A 21608-nucleotide genomic window follows, 5' to 3' on the forward strand; every position below is an offset into this window, starting at 1 on the left:
AGATTTCCCATGTTCCTTAACATGTTAACAAATCGTCAATATTACTAACCAGAATACCCCTAGATAAAAAAAATATGAACAAATGGTTATTTGTCCCGAAATTTTGCTAGAATGTCTGAATGACTGACCATTTTGTCATACCCGAATTTGGTATGGAATGAGCTCATTTGCCCCTTTATTGGAAGAAAATACCATTTCTATTGAGTGTGATTCTCATTGAAGGCAATTCCTGCTGACCAGAACTGTCCCCAATTTTCATACCAAGTCAAAGTATGCGAAATATGTGAAAAAATGGCTTTTGAATCATCCGATTTGAACATACGGAGTCAAAGATATGGGCATCCGAACGTTCCAAGACCGATCCTGGATGGGCTTGGCCCAGCCTAGTTCTAATTGGGATTTAGCCCGATTCAAAAGTGAACCGGCCAAAGCGGAAAATGTTGACATTTGACATTCCTACGCAGGTCGACGTTGAAAGTTCCTATGTCGCCGAAGATACTCTGTCGATCCACATTTGCGTCTGACGAGAGGACCCCCTTTAAACATCGAATAGAATATTCAAAACGTCCAATATCTCATAACAGTTGGAAACTAACGATTGCAACCGAACAAGAGGAGAAGGGAGAAGATGAGAGTAGGAGGAGGAGTTGGCGGTTGAATGATGTGGAAGAGAATAGACTTCTCTCTCCTATATTGATTCACTTAGCCAAATACAAAAGAAATTTCATACTTACCCCTCATACTAACATAAGGTAGCTAAGGGAGGTAAAAAGGTAAAAAAGTAAAAACACAATACAAAATAATATCCTAGTACCCAAAGTACCCTTTATGGCCTTATTACATAAATTCTAACCATTGAACTAAATCTCGGTCGAAACTTTGAAACTTGCAATTTCAACCAAGATATCTCTGTTTTGCAAGAAACTGGGACGAGATGTCATGTGACTTTAAAAAATCCCATGTTTCGACCAAATTTTGACCATATTTCGCAAGTTTCGACCTAAACACCTGTGTAAGTGTCACTTATCCCCATAAAACTTGAGGAAACTTAGCTGAAAACTAGGACAGACACTTATTTATGCCAAAAATCATTCATTTACTTAAGATATTATTCATAAATAAGCAAATATCCTCCTATTTGAATCCAAGAAAAACAGTTAAAAAATCAAATTCCAAAAGGATAAAAAGTCAACCGCCCAATTCAAGAACAACAACTAGATTTTTGACGGTATGTGCAATTTTCAACTTTCTAATGCGGGGGTTTTTCTCAAATCTAAAATTTTCATAATTCTTAATATGGTAAAACGTTGCAAAATACCAAAAGTGCGGTAAAATATTCATTTGTTTTAATGTCTAAAAAAACATTTTCATTCAGAGCAATTTTAAACAACATTCGCGCATACCAAATTAAGTTTGACCAGAACATAACTCCTTCAATATAAATCAAATTTAAGCAATCTTGGATTTGTTGGAAAGCCCAAGAGCCTGTCCTGGTATAAATCAGATTTAAGCAATCTTAAGTAAATAAAATAACATTTACTTAAATGATATTTGCCATAAATAAGTGTTTGTCTTGGTTTCCAGCCAATGTCCAAGAACAATATATACTATCAAACTTGGGTCAAAACCACAAATACCATTTTAAGTGTTTTTTTTTTTTTTTTTTTTTTTTTTTGTGAAATAGTTCATGCATTGTGTTTAAAGTGTCAAAAATAGGCTGTATAGCAAAAAGCAGATAAAAAAAACCATTTATAGGCTTCGAAACCACTTCATCAAGTTGGCTGGGAAAAAATCCCTGGTTTCGACCAGTTTTGATCATATCTTGGTTTCTGGCTGGTCGAAACCGAGTTCTTGAACCTTGATTCTAACACTCCCCTTTGAGCTGGAGAATAAATGATTCATTTCCAACTTGCACAGAAGGGTACTGAACTAAAGAGAGATGAGCCCTTTGGTAAAGATATCAGCCAACTGGTCGTATGTCCTTACAAAAGGGGTGCATATGTGGCCAACTGGGGTCTGTATGGTAACGTTCCAAAAAATCATTTCTGGTGTTTTTTCTGTTTCTGAGGGCAGAAATGGAACAGATCCTGTATGTGTTTCCTGGTCCATTTTTATGTTTTTTTTTAAACGAACCGGGTAATAGAAATGGTTCTGGCATGGTTTTGAGAAACACCAAAAAGAAGCTCCAGAAAAACAAAAACACAAACTGAAAGAATAAATGTGTATGATACAAACTCGATATTCACTCACCACCACCGCCTCCACTGTCGCCGCCAGCTCCACCTCCACCTTTACTGCCACCACCACCACCTCCACCTCCACCAGCTCCACCTCCACCTTTACTGCTACCACCACCACCACAAAATAGAAGAAATTCTTCTCTTAATATGCAATCCATACATGTTTCTTTTTTCTCGAGTGGCAGAAACAATTTTTGTTTCCAATTTTACCATACAGCATTTGTTGATACAGAATTACTCCAAAATCACAGAAACACAAAAAACTATTTCTAAGTCAGAAACAGTATTTTGGAACAGAAACATTGCCATACAGACCCCTGGTTGCCCATTAGTTGAGATTGGCATTTAGGGTGTAAACCTTCAGATACTCTTCTTGACGCAAACACTCGACTCTCTAGTAAAACTGGTGATCCTGTGGACAAAGGGCAATATCAGCGATTGGTTGGAAAGCTGATCTATCTCTCCCATACTTGGCCAGACATAGCCTTTGCTGTTAGCATGGTTAGCCAATACATGTATCACTCATATACTTCCCATTGGGATGTTGTGATCCGTTTATTATGGTAATTAAAGGCTGCCCCAAGCAAAGGAATTCTTTTTTCCCCTCATGATCACCTGCGGGTGGAGGCTTTTACAGATTCTGACTGAGCTAGTTCTCCTGATGATCGACAGTCCACTCCCGGTTATTGCACATTTGTTGGAGGAAACTTGGTCACGTGGCGAAGCAAGAAACAGACTGTTGTTGTCAGGTCAAGCGCTGAAGCCGAGTTTCGTGCCATGTCCCATGGGATTTGTGACTTAATGTGGCTCTAGGGACTATTGAAAGACTTAGGTCTTCCTACATCGTTATCCATGATGCTTTACTACGACAATAAGTCTGCTATCAGTATTGCTCATAATCCAGTCCAGCATGACAAAACCAAGCATGTGGAGATTGACCGTCATTTCATCAAAGAGAAGTTGGAACAAGGACTGATTTGTACTCCATTTGTCAAGTCTGGAGAATAGTTAGCTGATGTTTTCACCCAGGGTTTGAGTAGTAAAATTTTTGTTCCTCTTGATGCAAGTTGGGCATGTGTGATATCCATGCACCAACTTGAGGGGGAGTGTTGTACTGCAGGGTATAAGGGTAAAATTGCCCTAATGATTTATGTAATGTTGCCCTAGGGGTTTTATTGTCTTTGTACCTCATATCTCATTATTATAAATAAAGTGGACTGGTGTCACATTGACAAAAGTCACAATTTCCCCAAACCATCAGTTATAATGTGTCACTATACTTTTGGTGAAGCCATGCTTCTTTGTAGATACTATTGGTGTATTCTGTTGGTGAGATCTTCTAAGGCAATGATCAATATAAATGGATGACTTACTGATAGGTCTTGGGGAAAATTATGGTTATCAATTTGTTGAAGTTATCAGATTGAGCTGATGATTTCTTTACTAGTGCAGTACTAATCATGGGTTCTACTGGTTGTAAATACTGTTTTGATTGAGACACCTATAGATTGTTTTTCATACTATGTATTCTATACTTCGGAATCACAGGAGGCATTTATTTATGAATTATTTTATTTTGCAGGCTTCCCAGGAAAATTTCAGAGAGCCAAATGAGAAAATAGATGGGAGCATAAGATCAACTTTAGGACTTGAAATTGATAGTAACATCCAACAGACCATATGTGAGCTTTCTTTGGAGGTATATATAGACAACCACATGGTAAAACCATATCAAAATAGAGCAAAAATACAAAGACATTAGTGCAGCATTTGGCATGGATCTTTATTATTTCTTAATCTATGATAATTGATAAGATGTCTACTGGATTTACATTAAGTTAATGAACAAGAGTTGTATGCGATAGAATGGCTGGGAAGCTAACGAGGACATTAGTTGCCAATCATCTTTTTGCACAGGATTCATTTATGAGTAAATGAAATAAAACAAAGCACTTCTCTCCACATTAATAATGGATGGGTCGATTAGAGACACATTTAGGATGAAATTCAAAAAATTATATATATATATATATATATATATATATATATATATGTATGTATTTACATATCAAATAATATTTATCCAATTCTTTTATAACAAAATAAATGGGCAGATATCGAGATGTGCATGTGGTGTGGATGATCCACATGAAGTGACATTAGCCTTACTTGATTCAGTACGTGATTACTCTTGCGTTGCTCAAGTGGTGCTGGTTGTGACTGCATTTGCAATGAGCTTTGGTGAGTTTTGGCTCAATGTAGAACTCTTGGCTATAGATCATCTTCCACGGTCAGTATACCTACTCAAGCGGCCTCATTGTTTGCTCAAAGTAACTGCTTCTGTGAAGTCTGGTCTTGAATCTTTAAGGACTTCGGTGGAAAGAATTTGGAACTTGACCAACTGGTTTGTTAAATATGAAGAGACATTAACTCATTATTCATACACTTTTCCGGAAGTACCTCTTATTGTCTACCAGGTTGTCTATAGTGTTGTCACCTGCCTCTCTCATAACATTGCATTGGAGAGAATGCACAAAGAGTAAGATCCTACCCCTTCCAAAAATATGCAATCCCCCATCCCTCCACCACCCAACACACATTTGAATGGATGAATGAGATTTTTGGTACCCAAGAACTTCAATATTATTTTATTTTTGCCAGGTACACACATTTAGCCATTGTCCAACAAATGAGAAATTCTTCAGAGAGATTGGCTTTTCTTCATTCTTATGTCAAAGCAAGAAGAAGAAAATGTTATAGCATTACTCATTCGATTTGTGGTAAGTTCAACAACTAAAATGTTGTGTAAGAAGAATACCTATCTTTCTACAGATATCCTTGGATGGGCATAAGATATCTATTGACATGTCATTCTGTTTCCAAGTCAACAATTGGTTGAGTTCTAAGACAATTTTCCTATATATATAGATACTGATAATCTTTCTTCTGGCGCAGTAATCTCTATGGAACCTCGTTATCAAGACATTGCAAAGATCATGTCCAGGTCGATCTCTCAAACAGGAAAACTGGTTCTCAGACATCCTTCCACTAAAGGAAAGGTTAGATCTGATGCAAATAAGCTCTTCAATACATGGGAATGACCAGTGACATGTGCGTTAAAAGTTCCTTAATGATATCCATGACCTTGTGTTGGTTACCACACTATGATATTAAAAAGAGGGGGCTGAATACCATCATCTATTTCTGCCATGAGGACTTGTATGATCAAATGATACAGGCCTTATGTAAAATTTAATAATCAGTCCTAATCATATGGCTCACCATGTATGAAGTCCCTTCCCTTTTATATAATAATACTGAATATTTATTCACTCAAAAAATAACAGCGAATATTTGAATGAATAATCTCCAGATTCTATCTTGGAATGCAGTCTATTGTATTTATATATGATGGCTAAACAGGTATTCATCAGGTGAAGAGACTTTAATGTACATGTTGCCAGATTATCTCTTGGAATGCAGTCTATTGTACTAAGGATCTGTGATGCAGAAAAATTACTTGTTGAACTAATATTGTTCTATGGCTATGGTGTTACAGGTAACATTGGAAAAGCTCAAAGCCAAGTGCATTGCCTTTTTCATCTCAGATTTCAAAGTCCAAAAGGAGGAATTTCCATCACTCATAAAGACTTACAAAGCTTTAAACAACCCAAAAACATGTTTCGAAGTTGTTTGGGTCCCAATGGTGGATCAATCCACTACTTGGACTGAAGACAACAAAAGAACAGTTTCTAGCACGGAAGCTTCCATGCCTTGGTATTGTGTGTGGGATCCTTCCACCCTTAACAATTCATTTGTGCAAATTGTGAAAAAAGAATGGCATTTCCAAGGGAAGCCAATATTGGTGATCCTTGAGAGGGGAACTGGCAAGATCAAGCATACCAATGCTCTTCCTATGATGGAACTTTGGGGCCCTGCAGCCTACCCTTTCTCAATAAACGATGAAGAGCAGCTCCAAGAAGGGTTAAGCCATGTGATTGACTCACTGTTTTCCACTAACAAGCCAAACATGGACAAATGGGTAATGAATTTTATCTCTTAAATTTGTTTTCCTTATATGTCTTAGAAGTTAGAACCAAGATCTCTTTCATTTTTATAGGTTGAGGATGGAAAGATCATCTGCTTCTACGGAAGCCATAATGAAGATTGGATAAGAAGATTTCTGCAGAAGATAGAATTTATTACCATGCAAACAAATTTTGAAATAGAGATTACTTATATTGGCACAAAAAGGAAACAGCAAGAAATGCCAAGGATCTTGACCATGATCAAGGACATCAGCAAGAGTAGGGTTTGGTCTGAGAAAAGAATCCTATCATTTTGGCATAATTTGAAGAAGTTAAGACGCCCCAAGAAGAAGTATTTTTCAATGTGGAAAGAGGTTATTAACATATTAAATTACGATTACCATGCGGATGGGTGGGCTATAATTTTTGGAGACTCCAAACAGGAAGTTGTCAAATCCAGTGGGGCCAAATTGATCAAATGTTTGGACAGCTTCACAACATTCAGATCAAGAATTCAGGAACCTAAGGATTTTCTAAGATTTATAAATGAAGATCTACGAGTGAAGCATGCTGAAGAACATTGCAATGGCATGATGGTTTCAACTAGTGATGGTCCCTTGCAGGAGCACTGCATGGAATGTGGTCGATTTATGGATTAAATAGCCCATTCAGTGGAAACTGCTATGCATCTATTTTCCTTGAAAGACTAGTATTGTTGTCACTTTTAATAGGGGTTTCTTGTCACTTATGTTGATAGGTTTCTATATTATGAGATTGATGGAGATACTATTGCTTATGTTAGTAGGGAGTAAGTAAAAGATTGCGAATTTGTTGACTGGGGACATGTTCTACTGTTGTCACTTCTAATATGGGTTTTTGTTGCTTATTTTGGTATAGATATTATTGCTTGTGTTGGTAGAATTTTAGTAACAAGTTTGCTCACACAAGGGGATTTGTTGGTTGGGGAAATGTTCTTTGTGGTGGTTCTCTTGTTGTAAGGATGGCTTACCTTGATGACTTACTGTTGACTAAGTGCATCGCCCATTGGTTAGTCATAAGTCAAATTTCGTGACCCATCTCAATTATATGGTCCATCATCTAGTTGATTTCCTCTCGTGCATTATGATTAAGCTGTCAAATTAGGATCAAACTTAGAGATGGCTGATGTGGTAATTATACCCATTGGATTGATAGTAGACTATATATTTACCAAAAACAAAGATAGTAGACTATATTGATTGGTTATCTATCAAGTTTCATGACCTAAATTGATCATATGACCTATCATTTATTGGATCTTTTTCCTAATTCCAAATCTTGACAATGATTGACCTTTCGATTGCCTTACATTGTGTAATGTGTTCAGGCTGAAACTTATAATATGATTAGGTGTAATGTTGGTAAAATGGCCACATATATAATTTTGAGATACACATGCCATGTGGCATATTTAAGGGACTTTGTGAGAAAATAGTAAGGGATTAAGTTGCTTGTTTCATAGTCACAAAGTGAATTTATCTACAAGGTTACAAGAAAAAACCTGGATTTAGACACACAAGAAAAAGAAAAAAAAAAGAGGTATACAAGGAAATAAATGGGGAAGGAAAATGTGTGCTGATGGAATCTCGAAAAAACAAGTAACTCAAGGGAACTGAAAATTTCAGAATAAACTCTAATGCTGACTTTGGATTCTTCAGCAACCAATCTGAGTTTAAAGTTAAAACTAACCTTAAACAGAGGAAGGTCTGTATGCTTGTCACTAAAATTTAGACACACCTTACCTCTCATGTGGCAAATAAGTCGGCTACCACCCATTTCACCTTATTTTTATAAAATTTAAGACTGAGTTTCCCTCCACACACAATCCCATTCACCGAGGAGCGGGAGAGGGTGAGAATGGGTATCGGGAGGGTATTTTGGAACATACTAAAACCCTAAGTGGGGTATGTGAACCCTAGGATAGTGGATGAACCGTCCTCTATGGGTGGAGGAAAACATTGTCCTAAAATTTATTGTGTTTCTTTGCTATTGTAAATAGTTAAGATGATTCTTGAATCTCCCATTTTTGTAAAGCCTATTTCAGACTCGTATGCAGGACACTTATTAAATGAGACATAACCAAAAGTCCAGCACCATTATAATAATACAATATGCAACGCCAATGGTTTTTAATTTAAACATAGAACCGGAAATTTTACTAAAACTAACTGAGATGTTAGGTCCAGTGGAGGTTTCTATACATCATTAAATGATTCTGATCTATCAGAAAAGTCAAAAACCAAACAACATGTGGAGGAAAAGCTGATTCAAGCCACAATTCTTCTTCCTTGAGGATCTGCATACAATCTGCATTCTAGAGGGGAGGGCAAATAACAAAATATCAAGCAATCAAAAGACATTTAAGTTTAAAATACCACTTAAATGATTCCCACTTGTCTAAATGTTGAATGCAGGGCAATCACTGAAATGCGAATCCTAGATGATCCAAACTCAGGATATTCAAGAAATCCTTGTCTTGGGGTCCATTGCGACACCTGCTGCTAACCAAGGACTTTGTTCAGTGATGATGCTGTTCAAGAACACATTGAATAATGCATGCAATTTCTTCATGTTAACGAGTACATCGCAAAAATTGAATCATTCAAGCACCAGGACAAACCCCCAATGTTGAATACCCATTACCCAAGCAATCCATTAGAGCAATAGATTTAATTTCAATTAGTAGGTTTGATAGCAGATTTGATGTGAGTATATGGTCTGCAAGAATATAAGAACAAGCAGAACAGCTGCTGCAATAACTGAAATTACTGTCCATGGCATGTTAAAATAAGTATGCCTCACATTTGCCTTCCATGAATGCGAAGTAACCCTGTAATACACATTCAATTCTTGACAGATATCAGAAAAATAAAAATTACCAGTATCTATGACAACGTCTCTGACAAGTTTATTGGAAAGTAGAGTCACCTGCTCATGGTCTCTTAACAAGCTTCTGATAATACGGTGCTTACTTAGCAGTATAACATCCTTGGAAGATTCAATGATGCTATCCAAAAGAGTTGCATAATCTGTAATGTATTTCGGAGCAACACAATGTAATTGTTCGAAGGCAAATCATATTTCGGACGAGAGAGACTGCCCAATCTTGGATATTTATACATGGGGATGGCCAAAACTCCTTTCTTAAAACTTATGTCCAATAAGCATTTACCTGTGCCCACCTCAAATTTGACTCCTGCTTCACGAAGCTGTGTTACATTCTGGGGAAGTTCAAGCTCCTGATTTCCCATGGATGTCTTAGCTGACAAAGGGATATAGCAGTCCCTTACAAAGTCTAGCAAACGATTTACTTGGGAGGTTCTGAAGACTAATTCAGGAATTTCTACAGTTGAGACTGATCAATCTGTCTCTCCGTTCTCTCTCAGCAATGCACAGGAGGATAAAGACGAGCAACAACAATCACAAACAGAAGCAAGCAGCTGCTTTACTTTGGAGCATTTAGAATTTTGCCTTAAACACTTGTTCCTCCTTTGGTACCATATGAGAAACGGAAAAGCGAATAATGTCGATGAAGGAATTGTATCCATCTCCTTGGTTTAATTTGTATAGATGCTCAAGAACAAAGAAGGGCAACTGATTTTCTAGGATAAAGTCATTTTATGGCATTAGACAACCAGAGGTTACTAAACACAGAATCTTCTCTATGACTCACTTCAAGTAGCAAATTTCTGAGTAGAAATTTGAGGATGAAACATCCATCAACTAGCATCATTGGATAAATTCATCACTATCAGTACTGATGATTTTTTTTGTACATATTGCTTTATTGTTTTGACATATTCTGGCAAGGCTATGTCAGGTCTTTGATCTACAAGTGTTCGTAGATACTGCCATTTATGTGTTTCCATCACTCTTTAAGTTTTCCTTTCCATGGTGAAAAGGGCCAATGGAGACCAAATAGGGTGTGTATGCCTCTTCATTTATTTTGCGGAGTTTCTCAGAAACACGATAAATACAGAACATGGAGGACAAGGGAGGGACAACATTTATTCTTTCTTGGATAGATGCCACCAGTATACTTTCTGGATCTCGTATTGAAAGGGAAATGCACTAGCCACCTTCATTTTGTTGCTCCAAAGTATCTATATATAGGACTGGGTATCGCATTAAGCTTTCGCTCCTCCACTGAAAAAAGTGGGTAAAATAACTGGCAAAATATAATCTTGGTAACTAACTGCCAACAAAAACCAACCACATAACACACAAGTGAGAAAGAGAATACAAAACAAACAACAGTAGCCTTCCCTAGGAGCATTAATCCAGTAGTGAGAGGAGGAAAAGAGAGAAAGAAACATAAGCTTACTTGATTTTTGTATACCTGTTGGACATGAATTTAGATGGAAAGAGAAGCCCTGAAAGAGGGATAACAAAGAGGGATAACACAGCAATGAGTTTCTACTGCTTCAGCTAAAACTTATAGGCAAAAACCTTATAACGATTCATTGCCTTTTCTCTGTTCTTCTATTTTCTCCCCTTGATGGGAAGGGTTTAAAATATCAAAATATCAGGAAATTAAACAATTCAGTATAAAGCGAATTACAAAAATCCATTTCTCTTCCTCTCTGCGTTGGTACTTCAGTTCTGTTTCTCGTTCCTGCCCTGCATTTTTTTTCTTGCTTTGGGTATCTAATGAAAGTGGAAAGAGAGTGAGAAGGATGAGGTGTTGGATATGTGTTCATCAAACCTGATTTAATAATAAAATGTTTATTTTTTTTTACGCATAACATATATCTTTATTGGACTTGTAGGTTGTTCAATGGGTTTTTACCTAAAATGGTTCTCAGCTAGAGACAGGACCGGACATTCCGTTCATATGGTCGTCACATTGTATGTTATCAGAAACGAGTTTTCGGTGCATAAATGTGGGTACACATGCTGTATGTGTGTGGATAGAAAAGAATCTGGTAAGAATCTCACATGTGCGACTGCCAGTTGTTTGAGAACGAAATTCATACACGTCGGTTGACCTTTGACCTGAGAGATCCTATTCGTTGCACTACAGGTTCATTTGTTTTGGTAAGCCAATGGTTGACGTCCTACGGACAATATATCAATGCACTAGACACGTGATCACGCATTGTTAATGAAAGAGATGCTCAACATGGAATCCACTATCGGTAATTCGGGAATATCAAGGAGAGAGAAAGTCTATAATGGGTCGAACAAAAATCTGGTACCAACGTCGTTTTTGTAAATTGTTTACAAAACTATTTGTAATATAAAAAATAATTATTTATATATTTAAATTTATTTGAAATATTTTTCAGGTGTCCAATCACAATCACAGAATCTCTGAAATGGACTTGTACAATGAGTTGTAGGTTGATAATATTTAATTACATGCCCTTTAGCTCATTATGCGATATTAGATTAGTGGAAAGTCTTATATGCAAATTAAAAAGTTTGATTGTGCATGACAATTTGAGGTAATATTAAATTGGTTAATTATCTTTTTTCTTATGGCAATATATCAAATATAATTAGATTATATGGTTGGCCATAATTAAAGAGATAGCAATCCATTTTAGATTCTACCTCTTCCTATTATGGAAACAAAGGTGTTACACAAAATTAGAAAGTGGAGAGTTTCACCAATTTAGCAACACTTTGATTTTTGGAAACCATGCTTGAGAAAGACAACTTGGCAAAGTTCAATTTCAGAAAGTGTACTTTGCCAAGCTAGGATCCCAAAAGGGATCAAAAATTATAAAAAGGGGAGGAGAAGGAGAGCTCCATGTTTTTGGAGCTTCTCCCTCTCTCCTCCAAACCTTCTCTTTTTCTCTCATCTTCTCTTATGAGGTGTGAGTGTGTGCAAGGGTGTTGTGAAATCAGAGAAATTGGTGATTGGTGCTCTACTTTGTTTTTGTGGACGATTGACGGCGACAAAGTGTTGATCAAGTCAATCCACCTCTTGCTTCGGTGTGGAATAGCTATTATCTGGAGGAGGAGCTTTAATTGCAGTTCTAAGGTAATCGAACTTTTCCCGTGTTATTTTTTATTCACCGTGATTTTCCGAATATGAATGCAAAAGCAATGTTCTTTAATCCATTTCCGTTGTGTCATTGGTTTCAAACTAACATGAGGGACATTGCGTTGCGTTTCTCATTTTATTGTTCTTAGGAGTGGAAGTTGCAGGATCACACAGGGAGGCATGAAGAGAGAGAGAGAGAGAGAGAGAGAGAGAGAGAGATACTGAAAGAGAATTTCCTTTAATCCTTCTCACTCTAGAGCAGTCGCAGGCGGAAAGAGAGTGACAAGGGTGAGGAACGTTGCGTTGCAGTTCCCGTTTCATTGTTCTCAAGAGTGAAAGTTGCAGGATCACACAAAGAGGCAAGAAGAGAGGGACCTGGCTCTCCTCTAGCAGTGCCGTGGGGGGAGCTGGAGGATCCAATCTAACCAAAACAAGGGTGTTTTGGTCATTTCACAAGGAATTTGGCTCTCCTCCAACTGTGGCAAGAATTGGAGGATCCAGCCCACCAAAAATAGGGGTGTTTGGGTAATTTCATAGGTGGGCCCCCCATGAAATGATCCAAACCCTCTGTTTTTACTGGTCTGGATCCTCCAGCTCCCGCCACGACTGGATGAAAGCCAGGTCCTTTCACAGGGGGGTTCCCTAGTGAAATGACCCAAACACACCTGTTTTGGCTGACTGGATTCTCCAGTTCCTGCCACGGCTGGAAGAGAGGGAGAGAGAGTAGAGAGAGCATGTTAAAAATATAAAAAGTAGAGAGAGTAAGTGATCGGATACGGATTTATCACTCATGGGTTCCCATAATACAGGGAGAAAGAAGAAAAAAAAAAAGGTTAAAAAGATAAGTAACAGAGGAATTAGTCCGTCAATGGACAAGACACGTGGCATACAATAAGCGTAATTGAAGAGGGAAATCCTCTACATTAAAATCTCCAATGTAGAGGATCCAGACTCGAGCTTCACAGAGGTACTTCAAGTTCACAAACCCACTGCCAAATCTGATTGATAGCAAGAAACAAATCAATAGAAGTAAAATTCAGTAACATTTCCATAACAAAGTGTAGCCTCCAAAAGTCATGTTTGCCTGTTTAAAGGCAATTTTTCTGATGTTTCCATCAGAATTTGACCTCAGTCATCAAACTTGCACTACAAAATTCATTTTCCTATGGTTTCCCAATGAAAAACCTATATATCCACAGCTGCCAGGAGCGCATAGAAGTAAAATAAGTGTGGGCCTTCCAAATTGAACCCTTACCAAAGATCAAGCCCATGCCTTAGTGAATTTGCACTCTTCCAGCCTATGTGTCCACTTTCAAAGAATATGTATAAAATTGTCAGAGTTCTAGTATAGGAACCTATCCTATGTGCTAGCTTTAAAAACTAATGATTGCCACATAGCAAATCATTTGGGTCCCAAATGTCATGGAGAGTATATCACTAGGTTTCTTATTCAAATGTCAAATTTCAGCTCCGTTTGGTTGCAAGGGAGATGGAAAAGGGAAGAGAAATGAAGGGAATTTTATTCCCATGTAAGTTGTTTGGTTGCAAAGGAAGTGAAGTGAAATTAAATTTATTAAGTTGTTTGGTTGGTTGTAAAATTGATGTAAAATCAATGTAAAATTTTTTAAAATTTGTCATCCAACCCTCTTTACTAACTTACACTTATTAAGACTATTTCTTAATAATTTATTTTAAAAAATAAAAAAACATACACCAAATTTTTTAAATTCAAAAGAAGACAACATAACTCAAGGAATAAAATTTCAATTTTTACAAATCATACTGAGTTCAAACTTTTTGCTATATATCACTAAATTTTGATGAATTTGAAATAATGTTTGAAAACCCATCATAGCTAACCCATTAAAACCCACACACAAATATGCATAGACAATTAGAGAGCCTCTGAATTCTGACAATTTGGATGGTCAGGAGAGGGTATCGCTCATCAGTTGGGGGTTATTACCGGACATTCATAAATAGGTTGGTAGACATTTATAGTTATTAATGACCATTGTGGCAAAACCAAGCTATAAATTCGGGCCTTATGATTCAAAATACAAACATTCAACAAACCTCATCTACATTTCTCCAACCTTGTGTGAATGAGAAAAATAAAACAAATTGGTTGAAGGAAATGTTATCTACAACCATAGTTGTCATGGCGTCGCCATGGTGTCCTGGCACTGGAGGAATGTGCATATCGACCTACACCATGGCGTCCTGTCACTCGTTCCCTCTTCGATTTCTTTCTGCCTCTCTTTCCCTCTTTGATTTCTTCTTCTTTAATTTTTTGTTTCTTCCCCAACCTTAGACCCACTCCCTGTTTCCCCTAATCTCCTATTTTAGCCTTGGTTTCTAAATTTTTTCTTTCTGGGCAATACTACCAGATTCTGGAAAGCGATCATAAGTTCCTTACACAAACATCGATTGGTTCTTAGATTTGATTCATAAATTCTTCTCTCTTGGGCGATCCATACCTAGAAGTTTCATATCCAGAAGTCTCTCTTTCTGTGAGATTCAATTTTTCGAAGGAACCTGCAACTAAGACATCCGCCAGATCTCATTTCAAATCTCACCATTCAGTTGCCAACAAAATTTTGGGGCTTTTTCTCGTTGGGATCGGCAAACCTTGGTACAGCGATTTTGTTCCAAAAATTGCAAGGAGAATCGTCTTCACAAAGTGTTTCCTCTGCTGAAACTACTCCAATTCACCACTTCTCTACCTCTCTTTCTATCGTGTTATTGCAAGGTTGAAGAAGACATTAAGTCTTTAAAATTGCAAGTAAAGACAACTTATATTATTTATATAAAACCTCCTATATTCTCTATTGATATTCTATTTGACCCATTCATTTTTCTCTTTAACTCCATTAAATTATAGTTCTACCACTCCTTTACAATTTCAAATTAATTACAATTCTACCATTGCTCTTATAAATCTTGATTTATCTACTAGTTTGCCATTCAACTTTGGATTTGATTTCAATTCTCCCATAGTTGACATGGACGACATGTCGATATATCGATCAGACACCCCTCCAACGACTTGGATCGTCGTGACGCTGTGACAACTATGTCTACAACCGATTGGATTTTTCCTCAATCAACCAAAGAGTATATTTTACTTGCAAATAAAAAAATAAAAAAAACAGAAATGGCCACAAACAAAGCCAACCTCAATGGCATGTTTGTATCAAATTGCAATGTCAAGTTCCTAATTTGAAGTTTTCCAGCTACAATGTGAGCACTGCATACAAGGACAAGGGTAGGGACACCGCCGTTCCTAGGTAAACATAGTTCTTCCAAAACAGTAAAGCCCTTGGTCATTCTCTGAAAAATCTGGTTCATGTCTTCCTTCAAGCTATTTGATCTAGCCATGACTTTGGAAGAAAAGCATCCCATTTTCAATCAAGTAATGGCTCTAGGAAGAGCAACCAGCACCAATAAGAGAAACAGATAAGAACACTCCCTGAATACCTCTATCCCTGCAGGGGGAAAAAACAAAGGGTTATCTCAATCTTTCCCTTTCTCTTCTTGGGTTTTCAAAAATCAGCATCAAGCCTATGAACAATGACGATGAAAACAAAGAAAGGAGTTGCTACAAGGTGAAAAACAACAAAAAATAAAAATCAATTCATCTTCAGCATTCAATAGAATTCCAAGAAGCAACAGCAGCAGAGTCTTATGTTTAATGGATCATTTAAGCACAACTCAATCAACATATAAAGAGTTCGAATCTAAAAGTATAGCATGCCCTGATTTATCAAGATAAATCATAGTCGAAGGGACGAGTGGGGTCATCACTCGATGATGAATAAACACGACCGAGAAGCAAGAGCAAGAAGGGAGTAGTAAGCCCCCACACCTACTACCAAGCTCTCCTGAAACAGAGCTGGACGGCTCCTCTAGGTGCAGTTGAAAAAGAACCGTCTTGGATACTCTTGAGTGGAAATAGAGTCGGCATTCAGATTGTTTCTTTTAAGAAGAAAGCTATTGTCGATTATTTGTTCATACAGGAGGTGAATCATCCTGTTGGTACTGCAGTGCAACCTCTTCCATTTCCTTCCCAGATCTCCTCACCAAGCTAAAAACCTTCTTTTAGTTTCAGCTAGTCCAAATCAAACAAACATTCCACATAAAGAATGAAACCCAATTCCAAAGGACACTAGGCCTGCAGAATGCTTTAATAAATCAATGCATTTTTTTCTTTTATTGTTGGATTAACAAAACAAATGGAAACTTAACTAACAATTCCTGAGTAGACTTCTGAAGTTGGCTAGAGAAGTACTACTAAATTTAACTGATCCTCTTAAGCCTAATTGTGGCAATTTCAAGTCCAAGCTTGTGCATTGGTGAGAGATTGTATACCCATTATATTAGAAGGAAAAGGTGGAACACAAGAGGTAGCCAGATAAAAAACTAAATCAGTCCATCCAACTATATACATAGAAGTACAGAGCAAGGTTATAGTCTCAAATATCTTTCGTGTTACTTGGGCTACGGGTCGAATCACATTCTTATCTCTAAAACAAATGATATATTATCAAGACTGGATCAGCTGATGCTTTCCACACAGATGAAATGGAATTCACGCTTTCCAACAAGTGTTAATATATATTTATATGATTCTTTCTACCTTCCAAAAACCTCAAAATTAACCTCTTCTGTTTCAACATGAATGGATACATCACCACCAACCACTATGAGAACCTCATGAACATCCATAACTGATACTGTTGATGCAATTTACAATTATTTCCTACAATCTGCAGTAGTCACTCCTTCAAGCTTGTTTCGAACTACATTAAATAATCCCATTTTGTGGAAATAGATGCAAATAATGCAGTACTGAATGATGAGAGAACAAAGGGATGAGTGGGGTTATACACTAATACTTATATTTGGCCATATTATTTCTGTTTTCTCTCCTTGACCATCCGTGCCCTTTACTTGTAAGTAGCTTTAGTGGAAGGCCAGTTTGAAGGAGCTGGCTACCATGAAACTAGCTTCGCCTCACCACTCACAAATCTAGGGTAATATGAAAGAGGAGAAACGGAGGGACTTGAAGGTACAAGTGCAAATGCCCAACAGCACAATCTAAATGATTAGCCTTCCTAATACAAGAGAGAGAGAAATTTGGAAAGGGGATTTCAAAATTTGAAGGTTTATTTATTGGGAACCAATTTATTAATTTATTAATGTTGAAGTATCGAGAATTACTGAGGGAATCTCGATTAGGGTATTCTATCCTAATCGAGATTCTCTCCACCTAGTGTTTCCTTTTTCTGTTATGTTTCCTATTTAGTTTAGGATTAATGTTTCAGTTAGGATTTATGTTTCCTAGTTACATTATGTTTATGATTGGATCCTAATACAATTAGGAGTCCCCTATTGTAATTTAAGTTATAAATAAAGATCGTGGGGAGGGACTGGAGATTAAGACAATCGTTTCTCTCAGTCCATGTTCCTCTTCTTCATCTCTTCTCTTCTTCACTCTCGGTTCTGGTTCTTCTTAGTTATTTGAGCTGCTACATGGTATCAGAGCATTAACCCTAGACTGTAATTCGGAGTCACTTGCGATTCTGGTTTGAGGGACTTCTAAAGTTTTTTTTTTTCTTCAAGGGGTGCAGCACCCACTGCTGCATAGTGTTATGGATTAAACCCAGATGAAGTTTCATTTGAAAACTAGGGTTACTTTACTACTACTACATATCTGAATTTTGTGATCAATTGGAGACTTTGGAGGTGAAACTGCTGATCGTTATTTGAAGAATTCTTCTGTGATTGTTATTCTGAAGACTTCTTCTCTATCTAAACCTGATCCAATCTGTGGATCCCTGTTTCCATTGAAGACTGCAGCATCAACCTATTTATTCTTCAAAGTTTCTTCGAAGTTTATCTCTGTTACTTCCTGCGGCAACCTATTCAGCTGATTTTTTGTCTCTAATTGATCCATTCATGTGGTGAAATCTGATTTCTCATCCTGGTACATCCTTCGGTTCATCTACTCTACTGTTTTATTTTGGGTTTTCAAAACCCCAGCTGCTGTTACTACCGATTGGTCTGCGTGCTATCTTTGGGTTTTAAAAAATCCTAATTCTGACATTCCCACTACTACCATGGCTTATTGATTAAGCCCTAATCTTGCCGGTTGATTTACTATCACTTTATTTAGGTTTTTCTACCCTAATCTGAGTCTATTACAGAAGCCAAGTGTGCTACTGCTGCTGCTATTGACTGTCACTGCTACTGTTATGATGGCTGATCCTAAACCTCCAATGGACAATGCCAAGTTCAGATGACTACTATAAAACTCTCCGGAGTTACCAACAACCTTTTATGGGCCCAAGCTGTGCAGGCCTACATTCATGCCAAAGGCAAAATAAAATATATTACGGATGATCCTCCTACTGTTGATCCAAAGGATCCTACCTCCATCATAGCTCATGATGAATGGATGCGTGAGAATTCTATTATTAAAATATGGCTATGGAAAAGTGTTGCACCTACTATTGCATCTAATGTGATGTTTCACACTCTTGCCAAGGATGTGTGGAATGATTTGTGTGAAAGCTTCTCTCAAGAAAAAAACATCTCTCCCATGTATGGTCTCTATGAGAAGCTTTTCACTTTTCAACAGGGAGATAAATCTTTGAATGAATACTTTGCCACTTATAAAGGCATGGTTGAAGAACTTAAGCTACATCAGCCACTTACTACTAATTTGGATCGGTTAAAACAACGGGCTGAATTTCATGTTGCAAAGTTTCTGGCTAGATTACACCCAGATTATCAATCTGTGAAAAGTCAAATACTCACAGGCGAGAAAGTTCCTTCTCTTAATGAAGTGTTCTTCTGTATCAATCGTCTAGCTAATCCCTCCAAATCTGATTCTACTACTAAAGATAGTTCTGCCTTTACTGTCAGTCGTGGTCAGGGACGTGGCCGTGACCAATCTAAGGGCCGAGGCCGTGGCACTGGTGGAAGTGGTACTAGTTATCAATCCTTTGACAAATCTACTCACCAATGCTCTTACTGTGGGAAACAAAATCATACTGTAGGTACCTGCTGGGCTAAACATGGCAAACCTGAATGGGCAAATGAATTAGCAAATACAGCCATAACTGACAACTCTCCCACTGAGAAACCTACCAGTGATACAAATCAAAGTACTATATCAGATACTTCATCCATTGTGTCCCGTGATGATTACAATCAGCCGGTCAAACGCCTTCAACAACTTGAAGCTGTATCTGTCTCCACTTCTACCGCCACCGTCGCATATAAAGGTAACTCGATAATTTATCCATCTTCTACCCTTTGGCTTATTGATTCCGGTGCTTCTTGTCATATGACTGGTAAGTTAAATTTGTGTTCTTCCATAAATCAAGTTCGAACTTCCTCTAATGTTATCCTTGCTGATGGGTCCTCTAGTAAAGTAGCTGGTGTCACGGAACTGTTTCCCCAACATCTTCCTTAACCTTTTCCTCTATACTTCATGTTCCTAAACTTCCACTAAGTCTTTTATCTGTTAGTCAACTTACTAAATCACTCAATTGCTTTGTGACCTTCTATCCTTCTTATTGTGTTTTTTAGGACCTTCAGACAAGGATGACGATTGGTGAAGGGCTTGAGCGTGATGATCTGTATTACTTGGATGGCACCGGCCCTTCTACTACGGCTACATCTACTATTATACCGTCTCCCATGCAATGGCATTTACGTCTTGGTCATCCCCCATTACCTAAACTACAGTTAATGGTTCCTAGTTGCAAGTCTACCTCTCGTCTTGAGTGTGAAGCTTGCAAACTAGGCAAACATCACCGTGCCTCCTTTCTTGCACGTACTACACCTAGAAGTTCTTCATTGTTTTCTTTAGTGCATTCTAATATTTGGGTTCCGTGTCGTGTTAGTAATCGATTAGGTTTTTCTTATTTTGTTAGTTTTGTAGACGACTACTCTCGTGCTACTTGGGTTTATTTGTTGAAGGACCGGACTCAATTTCTTACTGTATTCAAAAAATTTTATCAGGAAATAAAAACCCAGTTTGATAAGTCAACTAAAGTTTTTCGTTCTGACAATGCTCTTGAATACATTCAAACTGAGATTTCTGATTTTTGTCTCAAGCATGGTATTGTTCTGTTAGAGATAGGGGTACTTTAGTTACTTATTTACTGGAATGTTACGTTAAGTTGTAATTTTATCTTTATTGCTTTTTTACCTTTTACCTCCCTAGGGAGGCATATGTAATTTCCATGAGTGTTTAATGAAACAATATAGGGGAGAGGAATAGTTTTTCCTTCTCTCACAATTTCTCTCAACTCTTTTCGTCTTCTTCCTTCTTCATCCTCTTGCCGTTAGATCTTGTTCCTCCATTAAAATCACCCTCCACTTAGTTTCTAAGTTGGTCTCAGACCGGGTTTGAGAGTCGATCAATCTCAGCTGCTCTCGTCACCTCTCTTTGGAACCCTAGAAAGGTAGAGGGTTCCAATAGAGGTCATACTATGTAAAGTACTACACATAGAAGACTTATTGGAGTTCTAATCTTCAATCCAATGCTTAAGGGAAGGAGTTGAAAGGCTGTAGAAGTCATTTGAAGCCATTGGAAGGTAAACACAGATTACCGCCAGCCTTTCCTTCTCAGTTCTGGTTCTGCCTTTTTTTCTGCTTGATTTGCTATGAAACCCAGTCCATTTGGATTGCCCAAGAGTCCTTTTTAGCCCCTAATAGCTTGGTTGGAAAGGAGGAATGGTTTGAGAGCATAACTCTCTTCTATGCTGCTGCACAGTTACCGCCAGCCTGTCCTCCTTGGTCTCGATTCTCCATCATCAAGCCTTTGTTTGAGCTGTGGCTAGGTCTGTTAGAATCGCCCAGGAGTGTTCTTTCTAGCCTCTAAGGACTCATTTGCTGAAGATATGTACTTTGAAAGCACTGCTCCTTATCCTTCAGCCGGGCAGGTATCGACTAGTTCTTTTTTTTTTTGTCTGTTTTACCTGAATGCTTCATGAAGTGTTGAATGGTTGCTGTTAGTTGAAGGACTATATTATATGGTTTTTCTTGGGTACTTCAGAATGAAGCTATGTTACCAGAAATGCATTTGACCTTTTTTTAAAAGAAATAGTGATTTTTCTACTTGCTGCAATTTTTTTTTGGGTCGAGTATACTCCTCAGTTGATTGTTGTGTTGTTGAAAAGGTTGTGGGATGCCTTATTCGGCTGTTTGATTTGTTTTTGAGATGTTGTTACCCTTTGGAGGGTTTGTTTGAGTGAAGTTCCTCCCATTTGGATATTGATTTCGAGCTATTAG

General features: G+C 37.6%; 2 protein-coding genes and 1 long non-coding RNA gene across 3 annotated transcripts in view; all 3 read left to right on the top strand.

Annotated features, from left to right (window-relative positions):
• LOC122658746 overlaps window positions 1-4050 on the top strand; it is a 107628-nt gene extending 103578 nt beyond the window's left edge. The window contains exon 3 of the long non-coding RNA XR_006332489.1: window positions 3823-4050. This is a non-coding gene — a long non-coding RNA (uncharacterized LOC122658746). The remainder of the gene's footprint in view (window positions 1-3822) is intronic.
• Window positions 4051-5203: 1153 nt separating this feature from the next.
• LOC122654325 (protein SIEVE ELEMENT OCCLUSION A-like) lies at window positions 5204-7007 on the top strand. Its single transcript, XM_043848378.1, has 3 exons — window positions 5204-5299; window positions 5800-6282; window positions 6361-7007. The coding sequence occupies exons 1-3, from the start codon at window positions 5204-5206 to the stop codon at window positions 6925-6927; spliced, it is 1146 nt and encodes a 381-aa protein (XP_043704313.1). The 3' UTR covers window positions 6928-7007.
• An 11593-nt stretch (window positions 7008-18600) lies between these two features.
• LOC122654334 lies at window positions 18601-19782 on the top strand. Its single transcript, XM_043848390.1, has one exon. The coding sequence runs from the start codon at window positions 18601-18603 to the stop codon at window positions 19780-19782; it is 1182 nt and encodes a 393-aa protein (XP_043704325.1).
• The last annotated feature ends 1826 nt before the right edge of the window (window positions 19783-21608 follow it).

This window comes from Telopea speciosissima, chromosome 1 (assembly GCF_018873765.1).
Source record: "Telopea speciosissima isolate NSW1024214 ecotype Mountain lineage chromosome 1, Tspe_v1, whole genome shotgun sequence".
Taxonomy (NCBI): Eukaryota; Viridiplantae; Streptophyta; class Magnoliopsida; order Proteales; family Proteaceae; genus Telopea; species Telopea speciosissima.